Source organism: Vanessa cardui, chromosome 27, assembly GCF_905220365.1.
Source record: "Vanessa cardui chromosome 27, ilVanCard2.1, whole genome shotgun sequence".
Taxonomy (NCBI): domain Eukaryota; kingdom Metazoa; phylum Arthropoda; class Insecta; order Lepidoptera; family Nymphalidae; genus Vanessa; species Vanessa cardui.
The window spans coordinates 2,795,743-2,808,019 of NC_061149.1; the positions used below are offsets into that span (position 1 = coordinate 2,795,743).

At 33.5% G+C, this 12,277-nt stretch overlaps 2 protein-coding genes across 3 annotated transcripts in view; both read left to right on the plus strand.

Annotated features, from left to right (window-relative positions):
* The window catches only part of LOC124541022, a 52,255-nt gene extending 46,482 nt beyond the window's left edge, over window positions 1-5,773 (plus strand). Inside the window, exons 5-8 of the mRNA XM_047118797.1 lie at window positions 198-355; window positions 1,134-1,279; window positions 3,020-3,107; window positions 3,630-5,773. Of these exons, the coding sequence (XP_046974753.1) occupies window positions 198-355; window positions 1,134-1,279; window positions 3,020-3,107; window positions 3,630-3,725 (488 nt within the window). The 3' untranslated portion in view covers window positions 3,726-5,773. The remainder of the gene's footprint in view (window positions 1-197; window positions 356-1,133; window positions 1,280-3,019; window positions 3,108-3,629) is intronic.
* Window positions 5,774-9,887: 4,114 nt separating this feature from the next.
* Window positions 9,888-12,277, plus strand: part of LOC124541261 — a 117,656-nt gene continuing 115,266 nt past the window's right edge. The window contains exon 1 of one of the 2 annotated variants that reach the window (XM_047119152.1): window positions 9,888-10,414. In XM_047119152.1, the coding sequence (XP_046975108.1) occupies window positions 10,262-10,414 (153 nt within the window). In that variant the 5' untranslated portion in view covers window positions 9,888-10,261. The remainder of the gene's footprint in view (window positions 10,415-12,277) is intronic. The other variant, XM_047119153.1, reaches the window with a different exon arrangement.

The window sequence follows — 12,277 nt, forward strand, 5'->3', positions numbered from 1 at the left end:
TATTGTTCTTTTTTAAAGCTGACTTTTGTCGTTTTTATCCTAATCTAAAATAAAAGTATGTTAAGTAGTTCCAAATCAAATCAACACAAAATAAACTTTATTCAAGTAGGATTTTACAAGCACTTTTGAATTGTCATTTTACAATTAAGTGAAGTATTCAAAACCCCTTATTGATGTTTACTGATTTAATCTTTCAGGCCTCTGCTACAACAATATAAATGAACGTGGTGACGAACAGTTCCCCACCACGCTCGAAGACCTCCAGGGCTTCTGGGACATGGTGTGTCTGCAGGTCAGGAATGTGGAAGCCCTCTACGAGCACTTGAATTTGCTCCGTGCGAACAACTGGCAGGAAGTAAGTGGCATTGTTGTTGATGATATTTCCGGTTCGAATTCATGGATTTTTTTTAGGGTTACGTTCCCAAATGGTAGAAACGGAACCCTATTACTTGTTGTTAGAGCTTTGTGCAAGCCCGTCTGGGTAGGTACCACCCACTCAACAGTTATTCTACCGCCAAATAACAGTACTTAGTATTGTTGTGTTCCGGTCTAAAGGGTGAGTGAACCAGTGTAACTACAGGCACAAGGGACATAACAACTTAGTTCCCAAGGTTGGTGGCACATTGACGATGTAAGGAATAGTCTTCTTACAGCGTCATTGTCTAAGGGTGATGGTGACCACTTACCATCAGGTGGCCCATAAGCTCGTCCGTCAACCTATACCATAAAAAAAATATTGTCTGTCTGTTATCAGGCTCTATTTCAAAAACCGCTACAGCTAGACGTTTGAAATGTTCACAAATTATGTATTTCTGTTGCCGCTATAACAAGAAATATTGGACAACAACACATACATTACTCTGATCCCATTGTAAATAGCTAAAGAACTAAAAAACGTCACACACATGCCCATTTTTTTAATCTCCCTATATTTCTGAAATAACATATAAAACATTTTCATTTCACATTCATGATTTCTGACATCAGTATATGACTAAAAGTGACTTATACGTATTCTTCACACCCCCCCCCCCAATTCAGTATATGACTAAAAGTGACTTATACGTATTCTTCCCCCCCCCCAGATCAGTATATGGCTAAAAGTGACTTATACCTATCCCCCCCCCCCCCAGATAGCGGCGCCCGTGCGCAAACCGGCGGCGTCCCCCGCTCGGCGCGCCATCCGCCCAGCGGCCGCGCCCGCAGCGACCAATGAGAAGGCGCGCCTCGCCGCTCAGAAGCGCGAATCCGACCGCAGGGCCATGCTGGAGCACCGCAGGTCAGACCCGCACTTTACAGCGACCACGAACGCTGAGCTTAGTTCTGAAATCCGTAGGCAAATAGCTATGGGCGCTCGTGACTGATTATTAAGGAAATACTAATATTTAGTCATTTACTCCACCATTTAAGCTCTAAGCTTGCAATTAGTATGGACGTCAATAACCCAAACGGTCAGTATGGAACTTACGACTTTTTACATTCATAGAGGCCTTGAAAAATTGGGCTTTTGACGTCTAGATTTCGCCATAAAATATTGAATTCTGCCAGTAACGCCTGGGACGAAAATGGTCATATGTGGAACTTCTCTCATCCTTCAAATAAAAAGTCAGCCAAGGAAAGTGGTCTCAGTTGTTTAGATAAGCGATCCCGATCAGTGGATACACTGAGCTTAGTTCTGAAATCCGTAGGCAAATAGCTATGGGCGCTCGTGACTGATTATCGGGTGGCACCCAGTCTGCAGTGTATTTGAAATAAATTAATTTAAATAAAAATCCTACCTTCGAATTGTTGCATCATCTGCGTCGTCGGTAGTAACCTATAAGCCCCTTGAGCTCGAAATCAAAATCGAAATAGACTTTATTCAAATAGGCTTTTATAAGCACTTTTGAATCGTCATTTTACAAAGTGAAGCTACCACCGGTTCGGAAAGTAGATTCTACCGAGATGAACCGGCAAGAGACTCAGTAGTTACACTTTTAAAAAATACAACGTCATGTTAATTAAATACAATTATTTCAATTAGGATACATTAATTGGAAGTGGAAGTTGAAAGTCAACTGGTATTAACTCCACGCTTTTTTATCGATACTATATTATTGGGTTTATCAAGCCTGGAAGTTGAGATTGTGTGAAACTCGTGCCTCAGAGAACACTTAAAGCTGATGATTCTGGTCTTGAAATATTTTAAGTCGAGTCCGGTTTATAATAAGGAGATATTGTGAGACCTGTGTCCTGTGTATATGTCCTGCGTAATTGCCTGGTCACCCTTGTCAGTCAGGACGACATCATCATCGCCATGCACGGATGGTCACCCTATCAAATCATATTTTACGTTATGATTGATTAGATTATCTATACTATATAGTTTATTATCAAGGGATTCTTGAATAGGATAATGTTTAATTTTCATACTACCAATAATGTTCTATTTCTTTTATATAAATCTATTACAAAGATATATATCGGATATTAAATTAAATTTGTGGTCTTCATTTAGCTGTCATGTTTTGGATTTCGAGACTCGTAAGATTTTTAAAAATGTTTCAGTGTTGCCCCATTGCATGTATTTTTTTTTAATTATTATATTTCAAGCAATGAGCATGATGATACTGTCCGTTTGTGGTCTGATGTCATTACCCAAAAGAAGCGTCAATAGTGCACAGTTTTAAGGGCCTAGCAATGTAATGTCTCAAGATTGATCCTGACCCGAAGGATTTCTGTCATTCCCGCTCCTAACACGTGATAAGCTTAAATGGAGGGGTAAATAGGAAAAATAGTAATTCCTTGTGATGGGGCCTTGTATTTTTATATATTTTATGTATACATTTAATAATTGCTGCTACCATAAAAATTTTAATATAAATTTAGATGTCAACCGTACAAAAACGTCATCATTAAAAAATATATATTCTATTTTTTTTTCTACCTATAATGCAGTGTCCTTGCATCTCCACCAATTTATATTAAAAAGTAAGAATTTGTACATAAAAATTAATAACGTTATTAATATTGTTTACAGACGTGTAGCGCGTGAGAGACAACTCGCCACACGCTCTGCTCCGTCTGCGAGCGAGCGAGACAACGATACCGCCGTGGAGGGCAGTCAGGTGAGACAAACGATATGGATTAAAAGGATATAAATATCGACTAGAGCCGTGATGGCTCAGTGGTTAGAACGCGTGCATCTTAATCGATGAGTGCGGGTTCAAATCCAGGCAAGCACATATATGTGCTTAATTTGTGTTTATAATTCATCTCGAGCTCGGCGGTGAAGGAAAACATCGTGAGGAAACCTTCATGTGTCTAGTTTCATCGAAATTTTGCCACATGTGCATTTCATCAACCCGCATTGGAACAGCGTGGTGGAATATGTTCCAAACTCCTCTCCTCAAAGGGAGTGGAGCCCTTTAGCCCAGCAGTGGGAATTTACAGGCTGTGGTTGTTGTTGTGTGTATATATTTAAAAACAACCATATTGTTTCATTTACTTATCCTAAATACTTGTACTTAACTAATGTGTAGTTAGCCAATACTATTTATTAAATCATCAATCTTCCCGACAGTATGTGGAATTGAAAGTTTTATGTGTATTAATGTCGTTAAAATATTAATTTGAATGTTTATTTACAGGAGGTAGAAATCTTTGTAGGTAAAAATGCAAAATCAATTGTCGCCCAGGGAGACTGTGCCAGCCACGTCTCGGAAGAATCCATCGGACAGAGCTGATTTGCTTGCAACCTCATAGAATATATTAACCGTCTTAAACGTAACCAGGGTCATAATACATTCATCGTTGTAAGTTTTAATTTGCAATTCTTAAAAATATCTCGAATTAAATGTTTAAAATTTAAAAAAAAAAACATCATATTAAATGTATCGTTCATTAAATATACCATTTACTAATTTAAAATATTTTTTGCAAATTAAAACTGCAATACTTTATCTCAATCTGTATTTATTTTTGCAAATATTCAGTTTCGTCCATTTTGATAGTAACTGGCATAATGTTTAGAATCTTTGCTTAGTAATTAAAGAAAAAATAAGCTTTACTGTCATTAACGTCACGATTACAGATTATTAATGTCAGAATGGACAAGACTGAGATGAAAAATCATTCCTATCTAAAAAAAAAATGACAATATATATAAAATTGGCGTATTTATAATCTATATAAAAAAAATTAATACTCGTAGCGTCTGCCTGAATTTATTCTTATAGTTAAAATGCACCTTACGCTGATGTAATAAGGGTTATTATAGATATAGCTTATTGATACTATAACGCACCCATTGTCAACGCAATATAAGTTTTGTATAGAAGTTAACCATTTTACATTGTAAGCGCTTTTAAAGAATGGAAACATATGTGAAATTTTTCTTCGTTCAAAATACATAATAATCATTACATATAAGGTATAAATTGAAATAAAGTCAAAACTTACTGAATTTTTAATATTCTTTACTATTTTAGATGATTATATAATATTGGAAAAATAATGTAGTTTGCTGTTTTTTTAAGTAGAGCTTAAAGCTAAAGCGAGCTTGGACAAATTGTATGTATGTGTATTGTATTGTATTCAATAATGATCCAACGTGTCTCCTTTATTTGAATATATTTTATTGAGTCAACTGTTTAATCTATAATGATTTTTCAACAAGAATAATCACAAATTTGAAAAAAGATTAAATATAATATTTATTGTTCGATAAATGTTGATCAAGTAAAGTACAACTGTGGATCTCACTATAAACAAGAGGCATGCTGTTATTATATAGCCTATCGTTTTTAGTGGGATCATCAATTTTGATAATAATATGTAAATCAAAAATTGTTTCTCAATGCGAATTTATTAAACATTGTATGAACTTTTAAAACTTACCAATGAGACAAAAGATCAGATAGACCACTTAAACATAATGACTAGTTCATATATTACTTATATATGTATAGCAAGTGAATAGAGTAATACTCAAGTTATTTCGTTCAATCATCAGTTATTAAATGCAAGACTAGGTAAGGTATAGTGCAACTGTATTACCATCGTACAAAAGAATTATCCAAATATTATAATTTGTCTAAGCCCGCTGATCCCAGTACTTACTAGCTTACTATAAAATACTTAGAAATTATAACTAAATTCAAAATATGAAGAAAAGTCCTACATATGTTTCCTATCGTATATTATATGTATAAAAAGAAATGACAACGGAATATGATCTCTAACTATCAATGTTTATGCTTGATACAAAAAAAAAATGAACATGTTATAACGAATCTTTTAATGTTGCTAGCACATAATAGTAAATTATACTGAAGTTGCCAGATCAATAATTTGAAAATTTAATAGCAGTATTATTTGTTAATGTAATTTTTATCAACAGTTATTTCTCTTTCTACACAAGATACTTCAATATAAAGCAGATTTAAGATGGAGGCAAGTGAGGGAGAGACAAAATGTATATATCTGATGGGGAACTGATAGAATTTGGTTGTTCAATGATAACAATGAAATAGAAAGGCTGGTCCGAATTAATTTCCTTGTGATTGACATTTTGAACATTTTTAAACATTTTTTTGATGTACAATGTATTGTGTTTTCAATAATTAAATATGATAAAATAAAATTTTGCTCACAGTGTTGTGATCAATAAAAAATCAAACGAATTAATGTTATTTTGAATACCTACTCAATTATGAAATATTAAGTCTTATTTTACACTAATACCTTTGTTTAAAATTGATAATGACTTTGAATAAATTATTGTTTAATTGTATATTTGTTTTTATTATAATTATAATAAAAATTCCATTTAATACCGAAGATTAAGTATTGATTTAAATGAATAAAATAATTAACCCATTGTTCTGAAAATGAAAAAAAGTCGCGATTCATATGTGCTTGAACATGTATTATTTACAATTAATTATAATAATTTGATGACGTTGATGACGATCGTGCTAGGCCCGGGCCGGCCGTGCCAGCAAACACTTCAATAAATTATTCCTAACTGAATAAAAGTTAAACGAAGCGAATTATTAAATTCTATAAATATATTTCTGGCCCGTGCCATAGGCGCAATGAAGTCATACAACGGCCTTAAAAGATTTATGTTTGAGTGTCGCAATACAAAAAAAAGGGCCAAGATTAAATTGTCAAAGTTGATAATTTATTCTTGACATGTGTGTCAGCTATGCTCGACACTTGCCAGATGTCATATTATTCGTTGCTTTTACCTAGTGGTCACTATTGACAACTGCTGATAACTATTATGTCAGCGTTGACAGCTAAACTAGCCATATAAATTAATGACAATGGACCACACAAAAGAGTTTTTTTTTTAATTTATATGATAAAGTTAATCCTCAAATCACAATCAAAGAAATGATCAAATATACATATATTTAATAGTGACTTCTGGGTGACAATCTTGGTGAAAACTGCATTAGGATTTACGAATTTGTCCATAGAAAATATTTTCATAAATTGTAAATTTTACACGTAAAGCATATTCTGGCAAAAAATGCCTCTGTATTAAGTATTAATATATTAAGGACATTTTACAGGTTATATATATTACGCTGCCTTATTCGAGATATCACATCAGAATATCTCACAGATCTTGTAAGTTCCTTCCAGTAGTGACCTATGCTGGTTTATCATTTTTTTTTATGGAATAGGTTGGCGGACCAGCATATGGGTCACCTGATGGTAAGTGGTCACCATCACCCATACACAATGAAGCTGTAAGAAATATTGATGCGCCACCAAGCTTGGGAACTAAGATATATAGGAACTATGTGGGGACATAACATTGAGACATAACACAAGGGGTTGTGCCTGTAGTTACACTAGCTCATTCACCCTACAAACCGGAACGCAACATGAGTAGATGGTACCTATCCAGGCGGGCTTAAACAAAGCCCTACCACCAAGTAAATCATACATTAGTTATTTGTTTTCTGATAAGCATTTCATCTTTGTAAATAAATGGTATAAAACTGAAACTTTAATTAAAAAAATGGTATTTTTAGTCCCAATAGTAGTAGGCGTAGTATGGCAATTGGGATAAATTGTCATAATTCAAACAATACAAATAGTTTAAAAAAACGTAGTTGTGAACCAGAATTTCTACTCGTTACTACTTAGTGTGATGAGGCTAAAAGACAAATTATTGCATAATAAAGTGTTTAAAAATGACCTATTTTAATTCCTAATGAGACAATCACGTTTAACAAAGTCACCATATCTGTTACAAAATCATCTTTCTCTCTGGCACTGTTATATTACCATCAAAACAACTTTTTGCCGTACACACATTATACTTCAAGTAATGATAATGAACAACGCAAGAAATTTTCTTTGTAACAGTATCTTAACTTAATACTGACGTAAATTAAGCACATTATGGTACCTTGAATCTAGTTGATGGTTATATTTGGTATGCTTTTGAAGATTTAATATAAAATTAAATAAAGCCCAGATTAAATATGTTTTTTCTACAAATAATAATTTAGCTGCTTATATTAATAAAGTAGCTACTACTTTTTAAAATACTTTTCTTAAAAAGTAGTTGCTACTTTACAAAGTGTTTCTTATGAAAATATTTAAAAATGCTTCGCTTAAATAATTGCCATTAAAAGAGGAAAAGCTACCGGTTGTCTTGTTAGCATTCGACGCGATCCATACTGTAGCAATTTTTTGTCGCGTATAGCACAAAATTGTCAAATGCCTTGATAGAAAATTTGTTCGTTATACGTCCAATTCTTGTCGGTACGGATCAGTTTTGATATTTTGTTGTGAATTGGCACCATCGCACGCCCGACCAAAAATATTGCCGAGTTACCTTCGTGTGTAATCTTGAACGGCGCTGGTGGTTTGGCAGATTTCTGGCCTGAGAAACTCCTCCCCACCGCCTGCTATAAACCTAGTTCTCCAAGCAGAGCGCTTGGTATTAAGTAAATAACATTCGTCATATATCCATTTTGAAAAAAAAAAGCAAATACTTTCCTTGAAGATTGGGACATTCCGATGTTTCTGAGAGTGGAGAGTATACACAAACTCTTGGACATCTGACCGGGCTTAATGGCTTTACATTAATTCCGATGCAAACTACTTATTAAAAAGAAATCCGTTGAAAAATCATCTTGGCATCAAAATATGTTTCCTCCAACCAGGGCCGAAGGCAGCGGGACGTTTTGGGGGTTCAAATCTCGGACTGGGGCCGGCTAAACTTAGTCCATATATGATTGCTTTATTGCTCTATTAACATATCTGATGGCGGGGAAGAAGACAAGCTCCCTGCCTTCACCGGCTCGTTTAGTACGGACCCCCCGGCTAAACTTCCACTTCAACCCCAAAAAGACGCAAGCTTGCGCGTTAACAGCTAAAAAATTATCATTTATGGTATCTCCACGATTTCAGAAGATTCCTATAGCTGCCACAGTTGGTATCGGAATACTTGACGTGGATATTTCAAGCCTCGTTCAGTTCCGCGATAAACTGGCAAGCAAAGCCAAGTTGGCTAAAAAAAATCTCGGTGTGCTCATCGCTTATGACTACAGAAGGCGCAAATTCGAACCCACATGGAATACTGTTCTCACCTCTAGGCGGATGCTCCCCAATACCAGCTTCTTTCGTTTGACCGTAAACGCAGAGCGACTCGAATTATCGACGATCAAGCCTTTTCGGACCTGCTTGATCCTTTTGGCTCTGCGTAGAGATATTGGATCACACTGCATCTTCTACCGAATATTCCACGGGAAAAATTTACGATTTATAAGACAATTTCTACCTCGCACAGCAACTCAGTTGAACCAGCTTTCGCCGACGGTTTATTGGAACCGACACGACTTCGAAACCAAAAAAAGGAGCGTACTCATTCCTTAAAGGCTGGCAACGCACCTGCAAGCCATTTTTCTGGAGCACGAAATCGGGTATATGGTAAATTTATCATAAAACAAATTATACTGACGATTAGAAAAAGTAATTATATTTTCACTATTGGTATAAAGTCGTAACTCTTATTTTCCTATAATAAGACATACATAACACTGCCTTTATCATAATATATGTCCGTGAGAAGGTCGCCAGAATACTGATTGTGCCCTGACGCTTATTGTAGTTTAGATGGGCTGGAATAATAGAAAATTATTTACATTGGATCATCGGAATTAAATAAAATAATCAAAGTTATATGACCAAAAGGGAGATTAATTATTTAATGCTATATTAAATAAAAAAAATATGAAAAAATAAATATTAAAAAAATTTAAATAAATATGATAATTCAGCAGTCAGCACTGATTATAAATAATTAATAATTATATTATACGATATTACTAAAATATATTATATTATTTATTAGGATATTTGTGCATGGTTTCATTGAATTTCATCCATAGATAATATAATTTTTTTACTGACACCAAAATTGGATAATACGCTTGAAATATTATTCTAATAAAAAGTAGTAAAATGAAATAAATAACAACATGAGTTTATAATGATCCTGGTCTTGGAAACAATCATAATTATTTTTAAGTATAACTTTTTTATTTTATTGTTTTATAATAATATAACAAAACTTAATTTTTAAATTGTCTGTGGCTACGTATTATATAAAAGTTACTTCAAATTCTACATAATTTACATTAGTTATATTGAAATTATTTATTAAAAATAACTCAAAGGGAACAATCAGTTGTAGTTTTCGTTTATATCTAAAATTTGTGAAATAAATATAAATTGCCTAAAATGGAATGCATTTAGAAACAAAAATCAGTTGTCTATGGGTTGACAGTCTCGCTCCGACGTCATAATCATATTTTTATTTTTGATTATTTTAAAATATTCAATTAAATAATAGTGAATATAGCTTAATAATTATTTTATATTTATAAACATTTTTTAACACAAAATTCACTAATTTTTAAATAGTTATACTTTAAATAAGATATAAAAATGACGGATTTGTTCCCGCGTGTTTCCTTCCCGCGCACGTCGCACTAGGTGGAAGTTGGTCATGGTCGTCCGCCAAACGGAAAGCCGCCATGATGGCTTTCTGTAAAGTACGCTCAATATGTAAAGTTTCGTTATTGTTTTTCATTAATTGTGACTGAGTGCGTGCAAAAATTAACCATGGGAACGAACTAGAGTGTGCAAAGTGCAGTTTACGGTCCTTTGGGACCTCCTGGAGGAGCTATAAAGTGTTTTATAAGTGCATTTTTGTGTCGACGCTAGCGTGTTTTGTTCTGTCAACAAAATGTCGAAGCTCTCGTTTAGGGCGAGGGCCCTGGATGCGTCGAAACCAATGCCCATATATCTCGCCGAGGAGCTTCCGGATTTACCGGACTACTCGGCGATTAATCGTGCTGTACCTCAAATGCCCTCTGGTATGGAAAAAGAGGAGGAAAGTGTGAGTATTTTGCGCATTTAGGTGTTAAGTCATCAAAACTACTGTGTCGGCCATCATGTTTCAGTTTCGTATTCCTACCGCTAGGGGCGGTATATTTATTCGTAATAGAGGATTTTTAGCGAATTTATTACTCTTAGTTTATTGCGTACGTAGAAATATGATTAATGTGGCTTTTAAAGGGCTAAAAACAAGATAAGATTCTTGCTATATGCACTATTTACATTAGTATATAGTTGTCAAAATTTGGCGCGATAACACCGCATGGTGTTTTCATAGGTCACTGCTGATCCCATAGCTCATTCAAATGCGTTTTTCTCAGCGAAAAGCTGTCTTACGGTGCTGATATTTTGGCATTAGTAGTTTAAATTATTTTAGAATATAAGAAAAATAAAAAATCCGTGCCGGCAAATGGATCATATGTTATTTGTTTACAAACAAACTCGTACGCCGGTACTCGGTGATTGACAAATCACACATCGACTTTTTAATTAAATAAACGATATTTACCTTTAATATTAATCATCGTTCTTTCAATTTGAGAATGCCTTCTTTAATTATTTTATATAAATACTTAAACATAAAATTTATATCATCTGAATAATTGATTCTTTTCTCGAAAGATATAACATTGATTTGATTTTTGAATATTAAGTACTCATTTCTTTTAAATACAAATCCGTCTAGTAAAAAAGTGACAACAAATTATAGGAATATTTTGTTATATGTTAACTTTTATTACAAATAAAGTTAAATCCACAATATCCATCATCTACCTGTACATATGAACACAACTATATGTATTACTATTTGTTATTATTCTCTTGAAGTTTTTTTTTATTATATACTTCTAATAACACAACTACGTTTTATATTATTAATATTGACTTGTTATATACTACAGCACAATTGGACCATGTTGTCCGGAATTATTCAAACCTGCAGAAACAATGATAAACATTTTTATAAATTTTAAAGAGAGATTCAATGTTATGAAGTATCTCTAAACATACATAACATTATAGGTATGCTTGACTCGTAACAATTCACTTATTACTTAATGTAAAACTCTGGGAATATTCTTTATATGTTAACAATACAATTGCTTATATTTGTATGTAATCCCGTTCAGAAACAAATGAATTATTTTAATGGTACCGATTAGGTATATATATATGAAAATGATGTTATGAAGTAATGATTATGTGTCTGATTTTCTTTTTTCCATTTTGGGTTTAACGGAAGAAATTTCTTCATTTAACATGATTCATGCATTTTAAGTATTTCTGGTACATATTATAAAGCTATAGAATAGATATGTGCATATTGAACAACTATAATTAGTCATTCTAATGAGTTTAAACATCCACACCTCAATGTATGGATTATACTAAGGATAGTAGAAATACTTTCAATTTCCTAGTTGATTTCTAGATCTAATTAACTGGTCTCTCATAGTCTAAATGATGATGAACAGGATAGATTTGTTGTCTAAATTTTTAACAATCAGTTTTATGTATCATTGATTGACTTTGCCATTTCACTAACAAATCAGGTGTGTTCATTGCAAGGTCGTATAAATGATAAAATGTCTGCAGTAAGTCTTTAATATTGAATTATATTTCGAGTAATTTTGGAGTTTGTTTGTGTTAGCTCCTCGGTAGAATACATTTTGTACTGTCGATAACTTGACTTTAATATTATGAATGAGTATTTGAATAAAGCATATTTTAATGTAACTTTGATAGTCTGTCTGATACATGATCCTCACATAATTTTGCAGAACAATTATTCGGAAGTTAGTAAAGTGAAAGTAGCCTATATAAGTTAATAAAGGACTATGCTAGGATGGATGGATGTTTTTCC